The following is a 26,018-nucleotide window of genomic DNA, read 5'->3' on the forward strand; positions in this document are numbered from 1 at the left end:
TGCTCACCCGACGTGCAGCCCGATCTTGTTTAGAGTTAGGTTCGCAATTTCTACATCGCATCGCGCTGCTATTATCCGACGTGGGCTCGGAACCAACCCGCCTTTGGGGCGCTCGCTCGCTGCATGGCGGACCGTCTAACTTACGCTACCGACTGGCTCAGCAGCGCTTCAGTCTGCTCAGAGTCCACACGCCACCCGGCACAACGCGCTAAAGAGGGGCTCCCCCCCCCCGCCCCGCACACGTCTCAGTTCTTCGTGCAGCAATGCAATTGAATCTGAGAAGGAGCGCCCGGGTTGATGAACGACCTTGCAACAACTCTATACCCGGAACTCAGTACAGTACAGTATTGGAGGAGCGAAGATAAAGGTTTAAATGCTTGGCCAACAATCAAATTAAATTTCTCCAGGCCAATCGATGCTGCCTCTCCTCCCGTGGGGCTAATTGGGAGGAACCATAGGTAACATTCTCCCAAGAATATAACGGGGTTGCAGTTAAGTGTCGTGCATGCAGCATTTATGAAAGGGATACTCATTCAGTTGCGGGGCATTAGGCTCTCGAGACGGAGCCCCCCCCCCCCGGCTTCACGGCGTTGGGACTCCAATTCCCATCAGCCCCAGCAAACATTGGCAATGGTGAGGGATGGTGGGAGTTGCAGTCCGGCAATTTCTGAAGGGCCTCCCTGTGTTTGGGAAAGGGGAATTGCGGAATCCTAAACCACAAAATTACAGAATTGCAGCGTTGGAAGGGATCCCTAGGGTCATCTAGTCCAACCAACCACCTGTAATGCAGGAATATCAACGCACGGTGTCCCATCCAATTTGAAACCATACCGGACCCTGCTTAGCTTTGCACAGAGGCTAGCAGTTTTATTGCTGCAATGCTGCAACCTTTCCGGGGCTTATCTTTGAAGACTGGCTAGAGTCCCGAACGCGCCCGGTTCCTGTTTTTGGGGAGGTGCACCTGCTCTGTCCTCTCCGTAACACCTGGGGGCTAGTTGGGAGGGGCGGGTGCGTCGTTCTGCCTTAGGGCTGTGCGCGCTCCCCGCGTGCGGTGTGTGTGTGCTGGACTAGATGGCCTTTGGATCTCTCTTTCCTCCCGCGCGATTTCCCACCCGCCCCCAGGAAAAGGGGGGAGGAAGCGAGGCCGACCCACGCGAGCGTGTGGGGCTGGGACGCCCGAGGCAGGAGGGACGGCAGCGGAGCCTGCTAGGAAAAGGGGAGTGGAGACATGAAACCTGGCAGCCGGCTGCAGAAGCGCCCGAGCAGATCGTCCGGACGGAGGGAGAAAAAAGGCCAGCGCGCGAGGTTAGAGGAGGAACGAGACCGAAGGGCGGGCGGGCGGGGGGCGAAGGAAGGAGAGGGAATCAAAAGAAGCGAACAGAAACTTTCCTCTGCTCTAATCCTCTCTATCAGTCTGCGGGAAGGCAACCTGTAGAGGCTTGAAAGCAGGGAGAGGCTGGGATCCAGTGGTTGGGATCCAATCGCTCAGGGGAGACGGGATCGGGGTTTGGGGCGCCAGGACGCCTGGGTTCTCTCCGGTGGAAGGCGGGCGGCGCGGGTGCGGGCGGGTCGTCTCCTGGTCAGCCGAGGAGCTGCGGGAGAAGGTGGGGTCGGCGCTTTGCGCCTGGGGAGAAGAGAGGCGCCGCGCGCGGCCCGTGGGACCCACGGCGGGCTGGCGTTCACGCCCGTGGGTGTGGGCACTGGAACCGCACCCGAACTGAACAGCTGCTTCCCGGCTCCAGCTGCCCCCGGATGGGGAGGGGAAAACCTCGCCCAGGCGAGGCTCTAGCGGCCGCGGAGAGAGGGAGAGGGAGAGGGAGAAGGGGCAGGTAGATGAGCGAGAGAAGAGGGAGACCAGCCGAGGGACGAGAGGGGAGGGGATTCCTGGCTGCCACGGTAAGCTTGGATGGAGAAGGAAGGGCGCGCGCTCTCCTCGGTTGCGTGAAGGCAGGTCTGCTGGGGGGGACGGGGACTGTGAGCTGTTCCCGCATAAGCTGGGGATCTGGGGTCACTGTGTTTGAAGCCATGCCGCTGGGTTCAACGTAGCCTTACCATCCTTGCCCTCACTTGTATCTTTAATTACGGCCAGACAGGCAGAAATTAAACTGATAGTGCTCTATCTCCATAATGGAGTATTGGATTTCTGCCGCTCTTTCACGCTGGAGGGGGCAAGGGGGCTTTTGGCAATCCTAGGTCAGTGCCCCGTTGTAAATGTGTGTGTGTGTTGAGAACTGGGCTGCCTTTCCAGCTGCAGGAAGGAATTTGTGGGAGGAAAATAATTGCTGAAGCTTGAGCTTCTTTCTGACCTGTGCTGCTATTATTATTATTATTATTACTATTACTAATTGAATTTATATACCGCCCTATACCCGCAGGTCGCTCTTCCTCCTCACAAGTTCATACCCAGCGTAGCCCTTGAAACTTGATTGCAGTAGGTGGGATGGAGATGGCAGAGCTTGAGTAGAATGAATCGAGGGAGCTTCTGTCAGGAGCTGTGCTCACATGGCAGCCTCTTTACTTTTTGTATTGATCCCTTTAGCTGCTGCCATTTAAAAAATGCTTTAAACTATGGGGAGGCCATGATTCAGCTCATATTTTGGGGTAGGCGAAGGAGTCAGGGGCTGGGGAAATGACCCTTATTCCTCCCAGGGAATCAGGAGGACGTTGGGAAAGGGTTATCGGCTCGCTTCCCCCCTGCCCACTTCCCACCCCACTTACTTACTGTCTCTTATTCCAGAACCTTCCTCCTTCTGCCCTGCTTGGGAGGGCCATGAGGGAGAGGGTGACCTCCAGCCAAACTAGAGAGCAGCCCGGTCAGAGCTTGGCATGGCTCCAATGAGCCCCTGTGTGGCCACTTGTCTCTTTGCTGCCTGCCTCTGCCTTTGGAGAGGGTAAGTGATTCACTGAGGTGCGGTGCTGTGGTGGTGGGAATGGAGCTGTCCCAGAAATTGCTGCCCCTGTCCTGCTGGGGATACTGAACAGCCAGGAGAATGGCACTGGTGTGATTATGTGGGGCTAATGAGGGTCCCTGGTGTGGAAGGGCATTTATCTGCCCAGTTGGCATCGTGCTTGCTTCTTCATTACTACATCAGTGCGCAGCAAGCAATATACCAAGGACAAACTGTACAGCTGTAGCCTCTCCTCAGTCAGCTTCCTCTGTCCCTGCTTTCCCACTGGATTTTTAAAATGTGATGCCTGGATTTTCCACGAAAGCAGTGAGTTTAGAGGGTTAAAGCTGAGGGAATATGTAGGCGGAATTCCTGGAACACATTTCTGATGATCGCTGAGGACATGTCTCTTCACTCTTTTTGGATCCAGGGCCGACTTTTAACCCAAACATGCATTTGGGGACCCATTTCTTATATGCCATCTACTTGTGTGAGGATAGTGCTCCTGTTGTGCCCCAGCTTGGATCATGGCACAGCCCACCAGCTGAAGACCAGTAGCTCAGGATGAGTTAATGATGGTCTGCGTGGATTGTTTGTGATTATGAGCTGGTTCCGCACGTAATGCTAAGCCAAACTACAAACAGAGCTTGCATGCCTGCATATTCACACTAAGACATAGTTTGGCTCAGTATTACATGCAAACTAGCTCTGTGTATGGGACCAAGAGTGGTAGTTACTCCAGATTAATCCACAGCAAGAATTGTGTGCCATGTGTTTTTATATGCAAGTCAATGCTAGCTTTCACTAGATTTAAGACCAACTTAGGTATTAAGTTGGTTAAAATAGATGCCATAACAGCATTGCCCAAGCTAGATTTAAGACCAACTTAGGTATTGTTGGTTAAAATAGATGCCATAACAGCATTGCCCAAGCTAGACCAGAGGTGAGGAATGTGAGGCCCTATTGATGTTTTTGGACTTCCAATTCCCTTCAGCTCCAGCCAGCATGGCCTTTGATCAGGGATGATAGGAGTTGTAGTCAAGCAACATGGGGAGGGCCACACGTTGCCCATACCTGAGGATGAGCTAAGGGAGGCAACATACTTCAGTTATGAGACACATGACATTGCAGGCGCAGGGTCCCTTCCAGGCTCAGGCCCTAGCATCTCCAGGAGTTTGAGACAGCAGAATTCACAAAGACCCCTTTCACGAAACCTTTGGACAGAGATGGGGAAACTGTGGATCTCCAGATGCTTTTGGATGCCAACTCACCTCAGCTCCAGCCAGCACAGCTGGTGGTCAGGGAATGAGGGGAGGTATAATTCAATAGCATATGGAGGGTCACCTCTTCCTCATCCCTGCCCTAGAGAGCTGCTGCCCATCAGAGTAAACAGAACTGGGTTATGTGGGCCAATGATACGGTTAGATGTGAGGCAGCTTCATCTGTTCAAAGCGCAGGCTCGGTTCATTTTCTCTTGCAGGTTGAGGGCTTTCAACTCAGGAGCTAGAAGAGAGACAAGGAGTGTTAGGCAGTGCGGCCTGTGCGTCAGAGGTGGCACGGGTCTCTTCTAAACCTCCAAGAGTCAAACATTCTCTATGACTAGGTGGGGTGTGAGAGAGTCATTACCTGCGGGCATTTCTCTACTCGTTGTAGATGACCAAGCAAGGGGCTAAGCACAAGCTTATGCTAATATGTGCTGGAGGGTCTCAGCTGGACAGTAGCTGAACGAGTGGACACCTGTGCATGGAATGAGAGTTTCTTCCTCTGTGGGGGTAGTGCTAATGGGCTATCCCCATCTTGACCACATGAGGTAGTGATGAGCACCAATTTGGATGGAAATAATAATAATAATAACAATATTTCTATATTGTTTATATTTTTAAGAGGGGGGAATCTCAAAGTGGTTTGCAACTTTGAAAGAGGATTAGAGAGATTCATGGAGGATAAGGCTCTTAATGCCTCTGAGTCCTGATGGCTCTATTAGCTCTGAGCTCAGAGGCATGCTGGGGAACCGAAGCGGGAGAGGACCATGTTCTGCTTGTAGCCTTCCCAGAGGTGTCTGGTTGAACTGCGTGGGAACAGAGTGCTGGACTAGAGAGGCCTTTGGCCTGGATCCAGCGGGGCTGCTGTTATGTTCTTATGCTCAGATGCTTTGAGGACGCTTCACGTTCACGAAAGGAGATGGTATCGCAGCCCTTTGGAAACTGATTCATCGTGGTTTGCATTTTTGTAGCCTTGCTTTATCAGATGTGTATGCGGACTGAGGGCTGTGCTCGCACTGACACAGCAGCATATAGACATAAAGTGTACGTTGACATAACATGCCAGCAACGCCTGCCTTTTTGGGTGGTGTGTCATTGGCATGTTGTGTAACATGGGTGGAAGCTTTATGCATTCCCAGAGTGGCTTGGGAACAGCCACAGCAGAGGCAGCTACCATGCCACTACAGGCAATATGTAAAACCAGGGCGGGGTCCTTTCAGGTGTTGCTGGACTCCAGCTCCCATCACCCCAACCATTGGCCATGCTGGCTGAGGCTGATGGGAGCTGGAGTCCAGCAGCATCTGGAAGGCCACAGCTTCCTCATCCCTGATGCAAAGTGACCCTGAGAGATGTTTTGGAGATGTAGGCTCTTATCTGTGAATCAGTGAAGATCGCCCCAGGCCACAATCAGCCAGGCACAGTACAATTCTAAGCATGTTTACTCTGATGTAAATCCCACCAAATTTAACAAGGCTTATTCCCAAGTACCTATGCACATTATTGCAGCAGCCCAGCACAATCCTATGCACATTTACTCTTAAGTAAATTCTGCTGTTTTTTAATGGGCCTTTCCTTCAGGTTGCAGTCCCTTGCCCACTTCGCTTAGGATACTGTCAAGTGGGACTTACCTCTGAGTGCACAGGATTGCCGAGTTGGTATCTAAGCTGCAGTAGTGGTTCTTGTTGGTATAAAGGAAGGAAGGAAGGATTCACAGGTTCAAAAGAAGGTCCCTCTGAGCATCATAAACTGGATGCATGTGACAGCCACAAGGGCTTAGTGTGGCAACAACCCTGCGCACATGGATGACGAAATCAATTGGCCCCAATTCTGTATAGGGAGAACGTTCTATAATGTTTGACTCCCATATTTCTGTTTAGAGTATGATTAGATAGATCTATCATGTGCCCTTAGGGGCTGATTTGGTCCTCTTGTGATGAGAGGCCCTAAGACAAGTGCCCCACTTATGGAAAACTCCTTCCCGTGGGGCTTGTTGTGAGAAATGCTTGATGTTTGTCTGGGGTAATTTTCCGGGAGAGGGTGTGTGATCGGAGGGACTGCCACTGATCTCTCTGTGTCAGCTGGGAGCAATAGCTGGAGCTGCACGTGAAAACGACCTGAGGATGTCCCTCTCCACTGGGTGGTTGCTATGGTGGCCCCTTCTGATCAGGAAACTTGGCTCCATTTCCCTTTCCCACATCGACATGTCTGTGTCTGCCACTGCCGCGGTTATTCCTGCTCCTCCTTCTGTTGCCACGGAGACACCCTGTGTTAGATCTGGGAGGGGCTTCTCTGCTTCTGTCAGGGGAACATCTCCCTCCCTCCCTCCCCTCCACCCCCACCCCCTCTTTGGGTGCTGAGCCGCAGGGTGTTGCTTTTGATCTCCAACCTGGCTTTCATCTGGTGCCAGTGAGGGGGGTGGGGGGGCAGGCAGGGAATTTCCCCCTGGATACTCGCCCACCCAGGTGCACTGATCTCTCCCTCAGGCAGTAGAGTTGGGCTGGACTGCCACAAGGGTTTTGCACGACCCTCCACACATGTGTGATGAAATGCACTGGCCCCGATTCTGCTTGAGGTGTGGGACCCGTCAGGTTTAGCAGAAACGTAGGAGTTGTGCTTCCTAGTCATTCCCTCTCTCCCTCCCACCTTACCTGAGAATGGAATGAAATGGAGAGGTTGTAGCGCAAAGATTGGAGTCCTAGGGGCTAAGGTGGGTTTTTCTGCATCTGGCTGAGATCAATGGGTCAGAGAGCGGGCAGGGAGGGGGAATAGCATACATAATTCAATGAAGGAGGGAAAAGAACAATTTAACTTCATTCCCAGCTCTAAATTGGAAGCTATATATATCTGAATGTGGTGGAAAGGGAATGGATCTGTATGATTGAGGGGATAGATACAGATATGGTGGCACCCCCAAATTTCTGGTGGTGTCCACAGAATTTTGCACAGAAGCCCCTCATCTTTCAGAGGTCTCCCCTACCCCGCATTCCTGCAGAGACGCATGGAACTGAGATCCTGGCTGATCCAGACCCTGGAGAGACCTCCTTGAAGGAAGGGGCATGATGGGGCTCCCACACGGCACCCTGTTCCCACTGAAGACATAGAGAAACCAATCCAAAGACAACCTGTAGAGCCCCATCTCTGAGATGCCTCACCTGGACACATCCTGCCCCCCCCCCCAAATCCCCACTCCATGACCCCATCCTGAGCCCTGCCTTTCTCTGCAGTTCTCTCCTACCATCCTTTAAGCCTTGGGTACAAAGGAAGGCTGCGAAGCTGATGGGAAAGCCAAAGCCACAGGAGCCTGTTTGGCTTCCAGACAACTCTGACCCTTCTACTCAGAAGGAAGGATCTACCCAAGAGGAAGTAGAATGACCCTGCAGAGGACCTGGTAGAGACAATGGCTACATAAGTCCTTCAGTCTCCTCTGGACTTTGCTGGTTCAGAGCTCCTTAATGCTCCGGTCTCTTTGCTCCAGTTCCATTGTTGACTCCAGCTAAAGCTTCCACATCTGGTGCTAGTGATGGACCCAGGCCCAGAGAATTTGTAGATACGCTGTGCTATTGCCCAGTTTTTTTAGGCCATTGTAGCTGATTTTGTCTAGCCAAGGACTCGGGTAGCTTACTCCATGCCCAGATGGATGGGTGTACTTTTATCTAAGGGGCACCCAATCTCAATTATGGAGCTTCCATCGTTTAGCATTCTGTTTTGCCCACTGTGTTCGCTCCTGTCTGTTATGATCTGTGGGTGAGGCAGTAAGTAGCCTCTGCCTTTCTGTCTCTCTCTCCCCTCTTCCTCTTTTGTCCCCAAAGCCAAGTTCCTGCTTAATTCCTCTGTTCTCCTACAGGATCGTGGGCCATGACTTCCTAGGCCCAAGGGCGCTGGCTGAACCTGTTCTTACTCCCAACGCCATCTGCATGACCCTCCCCTGGCTGAGCCGGCGCCAACTTGGGCTCTGCACCCGCAGCCCAGAAGCCATGGCTTCAGCCCTGCAAGGCATCCACCTCGCCATCCATGAATGCCGGCATCAGCTGCAAGAGAGGCGGTGGGATTGCTCGGACTTGAGCAGTAGCGGCACCATGCTTCTCAACAGCGCTGTTCTGAAGAGAGGTGAGGAGCTTGAGAGGATACTTGCCGTGTGATGTGATTTGACACTTTCCTCTTCTTCTGTTGGAGTCTGTAAGCAATAAAACCAGAACTTGATTCATGCCTTGCTATCACTGCTGCACCCTCCTTTGCCTCCCCACTGGCCCTCCCTCTAGGAGCTGACTCAGTGCCCCCTTTCCCCTCTTGTGACAACAGAAATGGAGCCAAACAGGGTCACTACAAATGGAGGGAAAGCCAAAGAAGGTCTTGCTGTCACTTGACAAGTCACAGGAGCAAGGAGGGCCAAAGAAGGCCCAGGGAGTTACAGTGGTAATTCCAAAACAGTGTGCCATGAAATCCTTGCTAGCATGCCACAAGAAATAAATGAACTGGATGCAAAAGGCTGGTTGAGCCAGAAGAGCCCAGTCACAGAAGAGGCTGCCTGCTGCATCCCTGTATGAGTCATCAACCAGCCTCTGCTGTGAATGGTGATTCTTCTCTGTGCTCTTTTTCTGGGGTTACTCAGGGGTACGCGGTACCAGCACCTTTTTTTCTAGAAGAAAAACACTGGCTGAAAGGGTAGCACTTAGTGTAGCAACTTCATGGGGAGTGGCCTTCTCGGTAGTGGCTCCCGCCCTCTGGAACGCCCTTCCATCAGATGTCAAGGAAAGAAACAACTATCTGACTTTTAGGATACATCTGAAGGCAGCCCTGTTTAGGGAAGTTTTAATGTTTGATGTTCTATTGTGCTTTTGTTGGCAGCCGCCCAGAGTGGCTGGGGAAACCCAGCCAGATGGGTGGGGTATAAATAATAAATTATTATTATGAAGAAAATTATAATACCAGCACCATTTTTTTCTAGAATAAAAGCACTGATCCTGCTACTTCTCTGCACTGAGTGCAGTTGGATCGTTTAGTTACGCGCGGTGCAGGATTCACAGCAGAATTTATCGCTCATCAAGGAGGCTGCACCCAGCAGTTCAGCATGTCACCTCTGGGCTTTCCTCCTTCAAATCGGGAGGCATTGCGCCAGATCACTGACACATGAAAGGCACTGCATCTGGCTCCTCTGGCGATGCACCAGGAGTTCTGTCCTGGTGTGCAAGTGTGCCCTGGCTATAAAAGTGACATGTACTTCCAGTTTTAATTTGTGGGGTGAAGGGAGTACTCCAGCTGTGTCAAGTTTGGGGAACACTGAGCTACACCCATCATGTCAGGAGAACAGGATATCATCATCATCATCCATTGTTCACCAGTAGTCAGGGATTCCTGGTGCTTAGACCTGATTTGCTTGACATTGTTATTCCTAGTACAGTGGTACTTTGGTTTTCGAACGTCTCGGAAGTCGAACGTTTCGGTTTCCAAACGCCAAAAACGTGGAAGTGACTGCTTCGGTTTTCAAATGCACCTTGGAAGTCAAACAGGAAACACGACTTCCACTGAGTGCAAGGCCCTGAAGCTTAGCTGTCGGTTGTTGAGTTGTGGTTTTTGAACGTTTTGGAAGTCAAACAGTCTTCTGGAACAGATTATGTTTGAAAACCAAGGTACCACTGTACCAAATTAAGGCAGGGAGTGCCTGGCATGCTATGGTCCATGGGGTCCCAAAGAGTCAGACATGACTAAATGACTAAACAACAACAAATCAGTAGTGGAGGGAGGTCCCATTCCCTAAACTGTCTGTGGTTGAAGTCTCTCTCCCTCAAGAGAATTCTTGGGCCAGGAGTAACAATAAATGTACCTTAAGGATAAGAACGAGGGACGCGGGTGGCGCTGTGGGTTAAACCACAGAGCCTAGGGCTTGTCGATCAGAAGGTCAGCAGTTCAATGCCTGCTCCTGCCAACCTAGCAGTTCAAAAGCACGTCAAAGTGCAAGTAGATAAATAGGTACCACTCCGGCAGGAAGGTAAAAGGCGTTTCTGTGCGCTGCTCTGGTTTGCCAGAAGCGGCTTAGTCATGCTGCCCACATGACCCAGAAGCTGTACGCCGGCTCCCTCGGCCAATAAAGCAAGATGAGCACCGCAACCCCAGAGTCGTCTGCGACTGGACCTAATGGTCAGGGATCCCTTTACCCTTTACCTTAAGGATAAGAACAGACTGGGTGGTGGTGAGAGGGCTGGCCCCAAACATGTTACTGCCTGAGGCAAAGAACAAAATGTCACCCCTTCCCCCCAAGTCCACACAGAGAAGCTGACCGGTCTTGCATTGGAATTCAACCCTAATGACTGTCAGGCTTTGGGGAATCTGATTCCTCCCAAGGTGGCAGCCAAGAAGCAGATAAGCAAGAACAATTATTACTAAGTATTTTATTCAATATTCACAGAGAACGTAGAAATGCCATCTATCTCAGATAATGGCGTTGCTCCGAGTAAAGTCCCACTCTCTCCGTCTCTCCTATTATACATCATCCCTACATTGCCTGATCAGTGCTTTCTGCCTCTGAGCTTTCTGTTCTCCTACTCTCAATGGACGCTGGGTCCTGGGAGAGGGGGGTCAGGAATGCTTTCCAAAGACACTGAGTCTGTCAGCTGTCTCTCCTCTGGTGCTGCTGCTTCTTCCTGCTGCTCTCCCAATATTTCCCAGCTTCTCCCCTCTGCAGCCTCTGAACCTTCTGCAAACCGGTGCTGTAAATCTATACTGTCCTCCTCCGGAAGGTGCAGGAAGTGGGGGGGGGGGCAGTCCCCACCATTCCTCCTCACTCCAAGCCCTGACAGTGACTGGATGGTGTCCTCTCCCACACCTGAGGACAATAGGCTAGTTCAAGGGGAGGGGGCTGGAGCACAGCAGGCTGGGCTGCCACTGCAGTTCTGTCCTCCCTTACCTTGCTGTCCATCTCCACACCTGCCGCCTAAGATGAGCCAGTTCCCAGGGCCTGCCTCAGGGCTGGTGTGAGTACCTAGCATCTTTGGAAAACTGCTAAGACTTCAGAGCCTGAATATGGCTTCTCCTGAAGCTTGCTGCCACTATGGAGGAGGAGAAGGACGAGCAACCATCTTTTTTAGTCAAGTTTTAAAAATAGAATTGGGCTTGTACTCCACTTGCTTGTTCAGAGAAGTTGTTAGTGGGTGTTGTTGTTTACTATTTTTTGTTGGGAGCCGCCCAGAGTGGCTGGCGCAAGCCAGTCAGATGGGTGGCATCACTGAATAACTTTTTCTGAACAAGAGGTTTATAAATTTTCCAACTAAATGAACGCCTGCGTGCTCTCTTATCCTGATGAGGACTGGGCATCCCTCAAGGAGTTGGGCCTGCTTCACTCGGCCGATTCCCCTGAGCACTGCCCTGCCACCTCCCCATTTGCCACTGTGCCCATTCCTGCTCCTTTCTGCCACTGGCTGCTCACTTTTCTTCCTGCCTTTTAACTCTAAGGCACATTTATTGTTACGACTTAATAGCTGGGTGCCAATCCTGAGTGAAGGGGTGATTTGTAGCAGATGGCTTAGCCAAAACTAAGGAAAGGGAACTCCTCCTGGTTTTCTGACTGATGCTCCTAGCCACCCTTGCCACTTGCCCACTGGGGTGGGCAGACAATTGGCAACAGTAAACAACAGATAATACTGATGCCTGCCCTCTCTGCCTGTGCAGCTGATATGGAGGAGGAGGCAGTGACCTGGTTGGTGGGACAGGGTGGTGGGAAGCATCTGAGTGCATCTTCCCAAGTGTGCGCGCGCGCACACACACACACACACACCAATACACTTAGATCCTGTCTGCTCTGCCCTGCCTGCCTGTCTTCATGAACACCACCCCTGGCTCTTTCCCCTTGAACCTACTGCAGGCACCTTTTCTTGGTTGCACCTTTCCCTGGTTGCAGATGTAGTGGCCAACACCTGACCCTAGAGGCAAGTTGGCCGGGAGCTCCTTACTTTGGTCCTCTGGATCTCTTTGATTAATTCAGCTTTGAAGGAGCCATTTCCAAATTTAAATCCAAGATCAAAGTGAGCCCCTGGGCAGGCAAGAGCTTCATCAAGCTGCAACCCATGCACCTGGGCTCTGTGCCTTTGCCTGGCGTGTGATGGAGGGTGGCGGTGGGAGTTTGGCCCGGCTCATCAGGATCTCAGGCAGCATCAGATGGGAAGACGGTAGGAAAGTGAGGATCAATAACAGAAAGGCTTTGGCTGATCAAGAAACAAACCGGAAAGGTAAATCAGGATTAGTGGAGACGAAGGGCTGGATGATGGGATGATGAGGAAGAGGCTTAATTTACTTGAGGGAAGAGGGCTAATCTCCACTACAAAAGAAACCTGCATTGATTTTAAGAAAATACCAATACTGCTAAGCCTGAACAGATCAGGATCTAAGATTGCTTCCAGACGACCAGTTTAATGAGCCCTCAGCCTGATTTGTTTGTGGGGAGATTGTGTCACGTGAGTGTTAATCCTACCCTTTCCAGTGCATCCTCCCTTCTCCCATAGTCATTTTTCTTGTTGGAAAAAAGTCTGATATTTTGAGGAAGCGGATGTTTTACACAAGCTCCAAATCAGCTTTAATTGTGCTGCCTTAATTTGCTGGGGTATGACTGAATCCAGCCTGAGAATCATGACTGCCTATAAGCTCCCTAGGACTGCAACCCACATTTACCATCGAAATCCATTGGTGCTTGCTTCTGCGTGGACATGTCTAGCATTGCACTGTAGAAGATCAAACCTATACTATGGATTGGCTTATTTATAATAACCCCAGGGAACCTTGGGAATTGTAGTTCTGTGAGGGGACAGCTAGGCATCTTTCAACTCCAGGACAAACTGCCGTCCTTGCAGGGTTCTTTGGGAAAACCCTGACAGTGACATAAACATGCCACTTCTGGGATCATACACAACCCTATTTAATTTAAAATTACTAGATATTTTAAGGTGCGCCTGCCCAGCCTGAAAGATTGTGAATGGTCACAGTAGTTAGTTGCTAAAATCACGGTCACACACAACCCCAACCAGTTTAATCCCAGCCCAGCCCACGTAAAAAAACCCTTTGTGGTGGTCTGAAAATACTGGGAGATTTTGGCATCCTGCCCAGGGAAGGGCACTCTCTCGTTTTGGGTAGCTGCTGACATTCTAACTTGGCATACGAATGGCATTACTAAGATGATGTTCTCAGCTGATCTAAGCATGGCTGTGACCTCACCGCACAAGCACAGAATTTAATCCTGAAAAGCTCTGCTTTCTGTTTTTCGACTACTCCAGATGATCTTTTTATTGAGCATTAGTTTGCTGACAGATTAAACAACAATGGCTGTTTAATGAGCATTTATTCTGATTTGTTTGCAGGGAGGTTAGATGATGTTGCATCAAAGCAGCCGTTATCCCACATTTTCCAGTGCTTTTCCCCATCCCTTTCCATGTCCCAAAAAGTCCAGCCTTCTAGAGCAGATGTTCTGCCGCTCAAGACCTCCCAGTCAACTATAATTGCACAACTTGAATTTGCTGGTGTGACTAAATCCCACCCCAAAATAACGACAGTCCAGAAGCAGCCTTTGCTTTTTTTAAAAAAAGTAAAGCTCCTAGCCCTCAGGACTGTGAAAGCAGGGTTAACACTGGGTGGGTAATACCTGAGGAAATCACAGAAGCCAGACAATGAGGGATTGAGCAGGAATTCTAGTGGCTAAAGGAGGAGTGTCCTGCATAGCTGTTTCTGTTACTTTCCTGCCCTGAATAGAATAAGGAAAAGAAATGATGAGAAATTAGCAATTATGTGCAGAATGTTTGACTAGATTTGTACCAGATGCAGAATTTGTCTATCTTGGTTCAAGTTCTGGATTAGCTTAATCCTGGATCTATGTGTGTGGCAGGGATGGCAGTAGTGGTAGTGCAGAGTACAGGCAGCCCTGATTTCAGAGGTCACACAATGAGACGAGAGATGAGTCAGTCCCTTTGCTGGAAAAGCCTTTCAGTGCTACGGCCCGGGGTGTGGAATGCTCTTTCCAAAGAGGCTCACCTGACAACTATGTCAGGATCTTTTTTTCTGTGCCAGATAAAGACCTTCTCTTTCTCCCAGGCCTCCTATACCAACCACTAGGTATTTTAAAACCATTTCCCCTCGTTGGGTTTTAGTGCTTTTTTTAAAAAAAAGAATGCTTCCATGTGGATTTCTGCTGGTTTTACGTTAATTTTGTGCTGGTTGCAGCTTTTGCATCAATTGTGTTTTCCATCTGCATGTAACTGATTTTAAATTTGTGAACCTCTCGGAGGACATGGTTGGTCAGCGGTATATAAATGTCAAAAACAAATCAATCAACATGACTGTTGGACACACACATGCCCAAAATGTGCAGGGCTAGATATCTAGCCAGGCATCCTTTCTCTCCACCAGTCTCCTTGCAAATGCTTCCTCGCTTGGTTATTTGAGCTGCCCTCCAGCTGCATCTCCAACTCACCCTCTTCCTTCCTCTGTGTCCCCACAGGCTTCCGGGAAAGCGCCTTTGCCTTCTCGCTGCTGGCAGCTGGGGTGACCCATGCAGTAGCCACAGCCTGTAGCCTTGGGGAGCTGCAGAGCTGTGGTTGCGCCAGGCAAGGCACCGAGACCCAGAAGCTGAAACTCAGCCAGCTGCAGACCCTGAGCCGCGGCAAGGCCTCCTTGTGGGGGGAGCCTGGCCCCCAGGACACCTGGGAGTGGGGGGGCTGCAGTGCAGACTTTGACTATGCCCAGAAATTTGCCCGGCATTTCTTGGACCCTCGAGGGAAACCGCGCGATGCTCACGCACGGATGCAGCTCCACAGTCATCGCGTAGGCAGAAAGGTAGGAGGCATCCCTGGGGCAGGGCTTTGCTAGCCAGAGTATCTGGTGTAACTAAAGGGCCGGGCTGGAGTTAGCAGGGAGAAAGGGTCCCCCACGGGGCTGGATTCCTGAAGGTCTACGCACGCCTTTGTGTTGGCAGCAGTGAACAGGCAAGTACATAATCCGGTATGCAGTGCGCTATGTGGCATCCTCAGGATTCATGTTGCAAGACTGCCGTGCTCATGATTATGGATCAATCAGCTGATGGTCCGTGCAGGCAAAAATGGGTCACTCAGTGTCATTGTGGCAGGTGGGATCTCCTAGGAATCCTGCTGTTTTCCTCTGTGTGTTGTATTTAAATAACCAAATTTGAGTTGGAAGGATTAGCATGCCGTATTGTTCCCAGATTTGTTCCTGTTCTCTTCTCGAAGACTCTTTGTGGGCACTAGGGGGCTGTAGTGTGCAGGATCCTGGCATAGGCATGAAGTAAAGGTCCGGGTGACTCACCGCCTGAACTTCCAATATAGAACTTGAAGGGCAGGGCGCCACTGGAACCCAGACTTTTTGTGGATGCAGATAAGCGGCATTCCTCTATTCTTATGTCGCTATGGCAAATGCAACAGATGTTTGGTCCACTACCTCCCGAGGGAGTCTGTAACACACACACACACACACACACACACACACACACAATTGTATAATGTTTTGCATAATGTTTCAGCGCTGAGGTTGTACATAAAGACTGAATAGTTTTATAACAAAACGAAATTGGTAAGACTAACAGCAGAATAAAGTTTACCCTATCCTGAAGGTAGGGATTCCCTCCCCATAGGAAATGATGCATTTTCTGAGATGGAAAACATTGTGAGCTTTGTGTACCCCAATAATGCAATAACCCCACAACAGAAGGACATCCTGAAAGGGTGTTGTGTGATTGTGTGATTCACGAGAGAAACAAATGCATAAGAACATGAGAAGAGCCTGCTGGATCAGACCAGTGGCCCATCTAGGCTAGCATTCTGTTCTCACTGTGCTCTTTTTTAAAAAAATGATATTTATTGAGAATTTTAAAGTTACAAAGAAAAAAGAAGGAAAAAACGAGAGAAAGAGAAAAAGAAAGAAAAAAGTAGATAAAAGTAACAATTAAACAATACAAATCAATAAAAACCAAAATCAAAAAGAAAAAACAAAACACACAATGCAACACAATCAAAAAACAAAAATAAACAACAAATTTAAAAACAAATCCAGTATTCCCAAATCCTTAACTTTCATTAACTTATTTCATCGACCTCCTCACACCTCCCTTTTTTGTATTCTAGTTGTTAATTATCTCAGAAAATCCTTTCCATCTTTCACAATATTCACAATAGATTAAATTACCTTAATCTATTTTAACCTTATCTTACCATAAAAAACCCTAAAACTTAAAACTTAAATCTTATTTATACCAAATTCTTTTAACCATAACATATTCTTACACAATTCTTTTAAATATTTCTGCTAAAGCCAAATAATTTCATTCCAACATTTTTCTAATACTCATTAATTTTACAATACTTTTCTAAATAAGTTTTTAAAACTTTCTTCCAATCTTCATCCATCGTCTCTTCTCCTGGTCTCAGGTTTTGTCAGTCCTTTCTATCCCATCCATCTAGTCCATCAACCTGGTGACCTTATATCCGAGGCTCTTAAGTCTTTTCCATGTCCCTTCCGCAGGTCTTCTTCATGTTTATACCTGTACTTTACTTTGTCTTCTGCTCCTTTCACTCTGGGAGACTCCAACTTGACAATATTTTTGTCCCTTCTCGACAAGTCAGCCCCTTTTCCATAGTCAACACTGAAATCCATGTGGTATTTAAAGGCATGTTTCAAGGCCCCTCCAAAATTAGGGGCCCCCACAACTCCGAGCTCCCCCCGGCCTAAAGCCAGACTTGAAAAGTCAAAACATCCCTGCATAGGGGGGTCCATCCAGCCCCCCATCTCCAAACCAAGCAGAACTCCATCTCTCCAAATCTGACTTTTTCCAGGTTCATTCGTCAAATCCAACGACTCATGTTCCTGCTGGGCCACAGCTCCCTCCATCTCTGGCACCCGAGGTCCAGCAACAGCCTCCTCCCTCATCTCATCTGTCAAAGCACATTCCTGGATTAATTCCTGAGTGGGTTCTATATAGGTACCCACTGCCTGTCCAAAATTTCCTATCGCAACTGTCATCAAATCCATTTTCTCATGTAACTGTTCCAATGAAGCACTTGTCTTGCAAAAGGCAAGCACCAGAGCCTCTGAGCACATTCTTGTTCAAGGTCGAAGTCTGGTCCCACGATCTTTGATCTTTTACAGCTGCAAAACTCCCCAGTTCGACTTTAATAACAATTTCACAAGCTCCCTCTAGGGGAAACAATTTCTATTTGTATCCATCTTTTTTTCTTTTTTTAAAAAAGCTGATTTAGCAACAAAGTTTTCCTTTTTCGGATATTTTGTCAATATTTTGTTCCTTTTAAAAGCGAAAGGGAACAATGGAATCAATATGTTTCTGTTCTTTTAACTATCTGTCAAAAACGTTTGTCCGTAGTCAATGAGCTTCTCCAAAACGTCTGTCTTGACACCCCGCTCCCAGGTTCAAGACGGTGGAAAATTACCTTTCTTTACTCTCTCTTCTGCAGGTTTAAACAGTCTAAAAAAGGTTCCCCCCTCTTCTCCTGCTTCCAAGGGGGGTTCAGTAATTTTAAATGATGAAAATTTAGTTCTTTGCAAACAAGTTTCTGAACTCTAGCTTGCCGTGTCTTTGCTTCAATCTATCTACAAAAGCGGAAGGTGGACTTCCTGTTTAGACCTTCCCGCTTTCGGTGCCTAATTAAGACATTTCATAGTCCAATTTTCCGTTCTACTCACGGGCAGTTGTTTGAAATCCAATTGTCCACAGGAAAAAGTCAGCGCTCTCCGGCAACAGCAATGCGGCTTCACTCCGTGAAAGAAGCAGTCGATTCAAAGCACCGCGCCACTCACCCCACGTCGCTCCAGATCCCCAAAACAGGGTTTCCCTGCGAGTAGGGGGGGCGCAAAGGTGCCAGCCGAATCCCACGTCCACAGGCTTCTCCCGCCTGTGGTTTTTGATGGGTCTCCGCCTCGCTGTGGCGGTTCAGACCCTGTTTTCCACGGGGCGGATTCCTCCCGATCGGAGGAAATCCGCCATTGCCAGAGGCGCCAACCCGGAAGTCCTCTCTGTTCTCACTGTGCTCAGCCAGCAAGTTGCCTGTGGGAAACCAGCAAGCAGGATTCAAGCCCAAGAGCCCTCTCCCCTCCTGCTGTTTCCAGCAACTGGTTCTACTGCCTCCGTCTCCCCACGCAGCTGGGAGAGCTAGGAATTCGGAAGCATTGCTGGAGGTAAAGCATAGCGACCATGGCTTGTAGTCATCGATAACCCTCTCCTCCATGAATTGCTCTAATCCTGTTTTATAGTCATTCAAGTTGCACACACAGAGCGGCCCTCTATGCACTGGATGCCAAAAAAAATAAATAGTAAAGAAAAAATGAGTTAGATGAAATAGTTATAGATTGTTGTGGTGATTCAGAGATTTAATCGGAAATCAAACTGGATTTGAGTTGGCTGGTGTCTCTGGTACCGTCTCTTTCCCTGCAGCAGGAAGTGCCTCCATTTTTGTGTTGTGATGTGATTAGATGCTGGAGAAGATTTTTTAATAGATATTAACCTTCCTCCCTCATGTTTGTGAGTTCAGCAGAGTGCTATCCCTTTGCAGCTTAAAGGGAAGCTTTAAGCTTTTAAGGCAGACTGTATTTTCCTGGTATTGACCCCTTTTCTCCCCCTTAACCATCACATAAACCCTTGTAAAATGTAAAAATAACATTTATTCACTCAGTGTGCTTCTTGAAGAGTAACAGATACAGTACAGCAACTTTGTTCAAGTAAGCTTAAAATGGTAATTCGTAAGTTGTATTTAAGTCTCACTTAAAAATGGAGTCTGAGCTTAGCAGACATAGGAGCCAACTACTAGGGCCAAGGGGTTTTCATCCCCCCCATAAAATATTTGAGGGGGCTGCCCCAAGTTGATGGGCATTGCCATTCAAATGATGTGCGTGCACCGCATCATGTGATCAATTATGAAGGGCAGGGCTTAACTGCCCCCCAATTCAAGTTGGCACCCCTGTTGGCAGATGTTCTCACATTGCTGGCATGCTGGAGAAGAGGCAGGGAGGAGGTTGTATAACTACACACACTTCCTGTCAGGGCACAAGGGAAATGATCTCACAGAGTTCTCTCTAGGAAGTTTACAGGAAAGCTCTGTGAGCCTCAGCCCCTTGATGCCCCTGCCTGGCAAAACATGAATTGTTGGTGGGACTGCAATTAAATACCCCACATTTTCCTGCAGCTAATGCTTCGTTCTTTTTTTTTTTTTTTAATGATATTTATTAAGGTTTCCAATAAAAAAACACATCAATAAAAGATTAAACATAAAAAAGAAATACACAATTCAAAAATACACAATACATAATCCAAAAAAACAAAAAACAAAAGACAAAAAAGAAAACAGTTAAAAACAGTATCACCTTTTCATCTCCATTTTTAAATTTACTTATTTTCTGGACCTCCTCATACCTCCCTCTTTTGTATTCCCCTTCAATTGTTTGTCCAGCAATTTCTTCCCCTCTTTTTTAATCCCAATCTTTAATCTTAATATAACATTAAATTTTACTTCTTAAAAACCAGATTTCCATTTCCTTTAACTTTTTTAATCCTAATCCTTAATCTTAATCTATATATAACTTTAAATCCTGTACAGCTGGAAGCCACTTACTTTCAATCCAACATCACACTAACATTCTTTAATTTTGCAATGTTTCTGCAGATAGTCTTTGAGTTTCTTCCAATCTTCCTCCACCGACTCTTCTCCCTGGTCACGGATTCTACCAGTCATTTCCGCCAGTTCCATATAGTCCATCAGTTTCATCTGCCATTCCTCCAGTGTGGGAAGCTCTTGTGTCTTCCAATACTTTGCAGTGAGCTCCTGTTGTTGCGTACATAAAGAAAGTTCTATCCTTTTTTAACACCATTTGGCCGACTATGCCCAGGAGAAAGGCCTCTGGTTTCTTGGGGAAGGTATATTTGAATACCTTTTTTAATTCATTATATATCATTTCCCAGAAAGCCTTAATCTTTGGGCACGTCCACCAAAGGTGAAAAAATGTACCTTCAGTTTCTTTACATTTCCAACATTTATTATCGGGCAAATGATAGATTTTTGCAAGCTTGACTGGAGTTATGTACCACCTGTATATCATTTTCATAATATTCTCTCTTAAGGCATTACATGCCGTAAATTTCATACCTGTGGTCCATAACTGTTCCCAGTCAGCGAACATAATGTTGTGTCCAACGTCTTGTGCCCATTTAAGCTAATGCTTCGTTCTTGTCCCTTTCCCACCCCATCCTTGGCAGGTTGTGTCAGAGCTGAGCCAGCGAAGATGTAAATGCCACGGCCCCTCAGGGAGCTGCCAGTTCCGGACCTGCTGGTTGGCAGCACCCGATTTCCGCCGTGTGGGCTCTCACCTGAGGGAGCGAATGGACCATGCCATACTCTTGCGGCCGCACAACAGCAACTCGGGGGCTTTCCGGCCCCGCCTCCAGCGCTCGCGCCTGGCCAAGCACCTCATCTTCTACGAACCCTCGCCTGACTTTTGCGAGCCTGACCCCAGCCTGGGCTCGCCGGGCACCCGTGGCCGCCCTTGCACCAAGGGCAGCGTCCGGCCCGACGGCTGCAGCAGCCTGTGCTGCGGCCGGGGCCACAATGTGCTGCAGGAGGTGCATGCCCAGCGTTGCCACTGCCGCTTCCACTGGTGCTGCCACGTGGAGTGCGAGGAGTGCCCTGCCACAGAATGGGTGAACGTCTGCAAGTGACGTGGAGCGAGGCCCTGTCCTCCCAGAGACCTTGCTACAAGGGGCATGGCTGCATGGCGCGGGCCTGGCGCCATGTGCCAATGAGCTGCTTTTGAAGGGCACCTCGTTTCAAGGGGCCCAGCACCCCACGAGACTAGGCCTTCCGGGGAACATGTTTACTGTGGTTCTTCTGCCACATCCCAAACATGCCGCGCTTGGGCCTCTCCTAACACCATGACAGGAAGGATTTGCTGCAGTGTGGAAACACACGTACAAATGGATGGATCGCAGATGGATTTCTAAGCCCAGCATAGAAGCTGTAGCCTTCCGTCGGCCTGTTTCCCCATGGTGGTGCCAGACTCTCTGTGCATAGTGCCTTGTTTTATGATGAACTGCCACCCAAGGATTATTTGGCGGTTGGTGGCGGCGAGGAAGCAGGCATGACATGTTGAAGGCTTTGTGTCCCAGTGTGTTGCTCTTCAAATACCTGTTGTGGGGGAGACACCTAACATTATTGGCATAAATCCTGCATCAGGGCTGATGCAGGCGAGTGCAAGGGGTGAGTTGTGGGACCCCAGCTGGGCTGCTAGTTGTTTCAGAGGCCCAGTGCAGCCAATGGAAGGGCCTGGGACACTGAAAGGCTGTGTGTGCATTGCCAGCTTAACACACGGCTAGGTCTCTCAGTTCGGATTGAAGCTAGTTTGTGGGGGAATGCATCAAAACACAGTAGTACCCCATGAGAAACAGTGGGATACATAGGATTGTGGGTCATGTTGTGTTGTGTCCACTGCTTCCCAAACCAGAGATGGGAGTGCACTGGATGCAGAGTAAACGGGAGTGTGTGCACAGCCTAAACATTTGTTCAGGGTGGCGTGCGCATGTGCATGCGTGTGGCAGGTGTAAGAAGCTCAGGCTGTCCTTTTAGGAGGCAAAATGTACAGACAGGTTTGCAACTCTTGCAGTCGTTTGGAATAGCAGCGGCAACCAACCCAGCAAAAGCAAGACGAGCAAAATGACAGTGGGGTGTCATACTGCAGGGTTAATTTATTCTTTTGCTTTGTTACTGAAGTGTGTTTGCGAAGCCATTTCATATGGCTAATGGAGGTGTAACATTATCCTGGGGAGCTGCATCTTTCCACTGGCCCAACGTCCATTTGTTTTGTAGACCTCTGTGGGTTTTTGTGTGTGGTACATGTCAGCAGTAGCTGGCTCAATCTATTTTGCTGCCCTGGGTGAAAGTTATGTTTGCCCCTCCACACTTGCCCCTCTTGTAGTATGAAGGGGAGGCTTCGGTGTAAAACAACAACACCTTTTGACCACCTTCCAACCTTGTCCCCACAGCTGGTTCTCTGGTAGAATGAGGGCCAGTAGGGGCTGTATACAAAACCTAAACATCTGTTTACCCATAACACACCAATGCCTTTAAGAACACAGGTAGGCACAGAAATTCAAATCCACAGACACATTAATGCAATTTTTAAAAAACCACGAATAATAATTTTACGAAATCAGTTCGATTGGCATTCAAAACCTAAAAGATATGTATTTTATTTATTTATTTATTTATTTTAATGAGAGAGTCCTACCCTACGGGAATCAAGAAGTCCATTTTCCAAAGTCAGGCTCTGAAGTCTGGGAGCAACCTGCATGAGGCCAGTACACACCTTTTCCTGAGAACAAGGAAGCAGGAACATACGGCCCATTGCAACAGACAGACTCCAAAAAGAAAGCTCTGAATTTTAGACTGGATCTGAATTTTGAATAGTAGTTACCCCCATGGTATACATTCATTTATACATGAGTGAGTGTGTGTGTGTGTGTGTGTGTGTGTGTGTGTGTGTGTGGCATGGAAGATGTTCACATTTGTATGTGACCTTGGCTATGCAGCTTTTGTGTATTGAACGAGATAAACACCTGTTGCTGTGTATCCTATAGGTGTGATGTGCAATGTGGCAGAGTATGTACCTGTCTGTGTTAGAAACAAGGTGAGGTGCCAGCTTTAATCCTATCCTGCAACATGAGACCCACTTTTTCAAAAAAAAGAGAGACCATTATATATTAATCTTTGTCTTGTTCTTTAAAAACATGTTTTACAAAATGGCGGTTCTTCTGCTGGCGTTACCTTAGGCTGCGGCACGACTCAGTTTTGTTTGTCAACCCCCAGACAATATTCTATGTCACATAATCTATGTTTGTAGATTAATGTACACAATGGATTTCTGCCATGTTTAAAATCTAAATACCATACCTAAAATCCTATCCATAATAAGTGTCTGGAGATAAGTAATACACAGGACTAAAGTTAGTTCCCAAAATGGAAGGTGCTGAAACCCAGACTTTCATGCAAGTTGCTTCCTCTAACTCAGATCTCATTCCCTAATCCCACATGTAGTCACCCAGTGGCAAGGGAAAAGACACTGTTTAGGCTCAAAGTCTTCCCTCCCTGTTGTTGTCTCTTCTGACTGAGGGCTCAACCATACAGTTGCTTAATGTGGATTATAATTCTTCATTGTCCATATGACCTTCTCCTCCGAATCACTGCCTTCTCACATTTTCTCCTCCCTGGATTTTCTTACTCCACGGATACACTGAAAAGGAGATGGTATAAGAAAATGCAGATTAAGGGAGGTGAAAGGGAGGAAAGGCACCGACTGGAGGAGAAAGTCGTGTGGACAGCTGAGAATTAGTGAACGAACAGGAAGCTTACCGTCCAGGTTAAACGATAGTATGAATGAGCTCTGAGCATTAGTCTTGAAGGTGAAGGTGCCTCTCCCCATCCCAAGTACAGAGGCCAACTGGACTGGCAGACAACAGGCTTGTGTCCCCCATTGCACCCAAGGCAGCAAGGAACCACTAGAGGGTTGCTGCCCCCAGCATCAGCTGTTTGCGATGGCGGCCTTGCTGTGCCTAAATGTCAGGGCTGGCCCTGGAGCCATGACTTAAATCATTGCTTTTCAGACTGTTCCTGGACACCTTGGAAGCTCAACAAGTTCCTGGGTGGGATCAGCAAGCTTCATTGGAAGACAGCTTGCCCACCATCACCAGTCTTCCACTGCAGCCCTGGGAGAGGATTAGCCATGCTCCCAGTTTGTGTGAGTTCCAACGGGCCTGTGGCTTGAAGCGGGATGCGCCTAGCACTGCTCACAACACACAGGCGTTCCTCAGCAACTGCTTCAGTGTGGTTCCTTGAGCTTGCAAAAGGACTGACTTAAATCCTGAAAAGGAGCAAGGAAATATGGGGTGCTGGCAGGGAGAGAGACTGCAGTCTGTCCCTGGTGTAACATGAAGACAGATAGCAACTTGCTACTACAGGTAAATGTCACAAAATGTAAATGTCCAGCCCAATGCATATAGGAAGCCTGACTGTCAACACAAGTGTGTGTCATAAGCAGACCATATATTATTTCAATAGTGCAACCAGATGTGGAGCCTCAGGAATTACTGTGTGAGTGAGTGAGTGAGTGTCCAGTAAGCGTGGGAAGCGCATGTGATAATAGTGTATGTGATCAGCATGGAGTGTGTGTGCGTGTGTGTGTTTGCAATTAGCTTGATGTGTGTATGTCAGTGTTTCGGTGCCAGAACATCTCCTTCCAACCCAAACCACAACCTCTCAAAATTCCTCTCGACTTCTGTCAGGCCCTGGCTCTGGTCTCGGGGAAAGGCGCTTGCTGCAGCCAGCTCCATGGGGTGATTTACTACGTGGCCACTGCAGGGTTGCAGGTCCCATCAGCCCCAGGATGATGCTTCTTTCCAGATGGAACTGATGCTCAGAGATTCTTCCAATAAACCGAAATTAAAACAAAGCATTGCTTTCTTGCACAAGGATTTGTTTGGAATTAGAAGATTATGGGGGGTGGGGGCTTCGCTACATTTGGCTGTCACCCACTAAGGCAACGAGGGAAGAAAAGGCTACTTGCAAATGGGGGAGGAAGGGTTAACAGCAACAATGGATACCCTCCCTTGTATCCTTTACGTGTGCAAGGCTGGGAAAGAAGAGGATGGACAAGGGTGCTCGTACGCATCATACATTTAAAGCACAATGCTTTCTGGGAACTGTAGTTCCCCTCACACCACAATTCCCAGCACCCCTAACAAGCTACAGTTCCCAGGATTCTTGGGTGGGGGGGGTGCTTTAAACTTTTGATGTGTATGCAGCCTAAGACATTTTGAGGTGGAAAAGCCAAATGGCATTTTACCCCCTGCCCCCAAAATAGCAACGTTTATATATCACTCAAGTGTATTGAAATCTCAACGCAGTTTGCAAGGAAAGATCCTTGGTGTCTGGCTCACCTTCTGGGGACAAATGCAAGAGAGCTTCTCTGCAGTCTCTGAAAATGAAGTGTGGTTTGGGATAGGCTCCATTCATTCCATTCATTTAATGGGGATTTGTGTCCTGTGGGTCAGAAGAACTTTCTGTCTTTCCCCATCGCCACCCTTTATGACACTTTTTTCGCCTTGCCTGATGATACGGACACCACGGAGATTTTCCAGCAGATCCTTCCAAGTCGGGCTTCCTTAACACAGTGGGCTTCTACAAAGTTGTAGCTGCCTCCGAGCTCAGAGTGCTTTCCTTCTTGTTTCCTTTCCAGTAGTTAATTACTAAGGAGAGGTTCCAGACCTCAAGGCCTTTCTGGAAGCTTTGCCCCTTGTTTGCAGTCGTGTATGTCACTGCTGAGATTGTGGCTAAGGGAAAGGCACTTTTCACATGCTCAAAGGAACTCAAGATTCATTTTTTACTGAAGTGTCAGGGTTAAAAGCATCTGTAAATGTTCTGTGACTCGGGTTATAAGAACCTTTTTACTCTATTTTTCCTTCGACGTGTTCTGACACTCTTTAAAGAAGCATGCAACCATTAGATTACCAGAAAAGATCCACTGTGAAACACAGCTTTTAAATATGTAAGTGAATGATTGGAAGTTGCAGCGGAGCAAATCACTCTTTAAAGCAATCAGATAATGAAGAAGGAAAAGTGGGTAAATGTCTATGAAACGGAACAGTGTGGTTCTCTTCCAGCCAATCAGGTAAAAGCTCCTGTCTCTTCCCCTCCCTCATGCTTTTTGCATGGGGGGGGGCGGAAGGGGAAAGCAAAGTGGCAGATCATGGACTGTGGCATGGAGTGGACCACCTTCTGCAATTTGCTACAGCACATGGCACAACACACACTGGTCCGAATGCATCTTCAGA

At 48.4% G+C, this 26,018-nt stretch overlaps 1 protein-coding gene across 7 annotated transcripts; it reads left to right on the forward strand.

Moving 5' to 3' along the window:
- The first annotated feature begins 243 nt into the window (after nt 1–243).
- WNT10B (Wnt family member 10B) lies at nt 244–24,637 on the forward strand. Of its 7 annotated transcripts, none has more exons than XM_080994852.1 (5): nt 244–458; nt 2,738–2,891; nt 7,995–8,257; nt 14,625–14,959; nt 20,397–24,637. In XM_080994852.1, the coding sequence occupies exons 2-5, from the start codon at nt 2,827–2,829 to the stop codon at nt 20,853–20,855; spliced, it is 1,122 nt and encodes a 373-aa protein (XP_080850978.1). In that variant the 5' UTR covers nt 244–458; nt 2,738–2,826; the 3' UTR covers nt 20,856–24,637. The 7 variants fall into 7 exon arrangements, with proteins under 7 accessions (XP_080850978.1, XP_080850976.1, XP_080850981.1 ...); XM_080994850.1 differs by lacking the exon at nt 244–458 and adding an exon at nt 1,038–1,305; XM_080994855.1 differs by lacking the exon at nt 244–458 and adding an exon at nt 1,554–1,604.
- Nucleotides 24,638–26,018: the final 1,381 nt, after the last annotated feature.

This window comes from Podarcis pityusensis (genome assembly GCF_964106645.2).
Source record: "Podarcis pityusensis genome assembly, chromosome: 2".
NCBI classification, from domain to species: Eukaryota; Metazoa; Chordata; class Lepidosauria; order Squamata; family Lacertidae; genus Podarcis; species Podarcis pityusensis.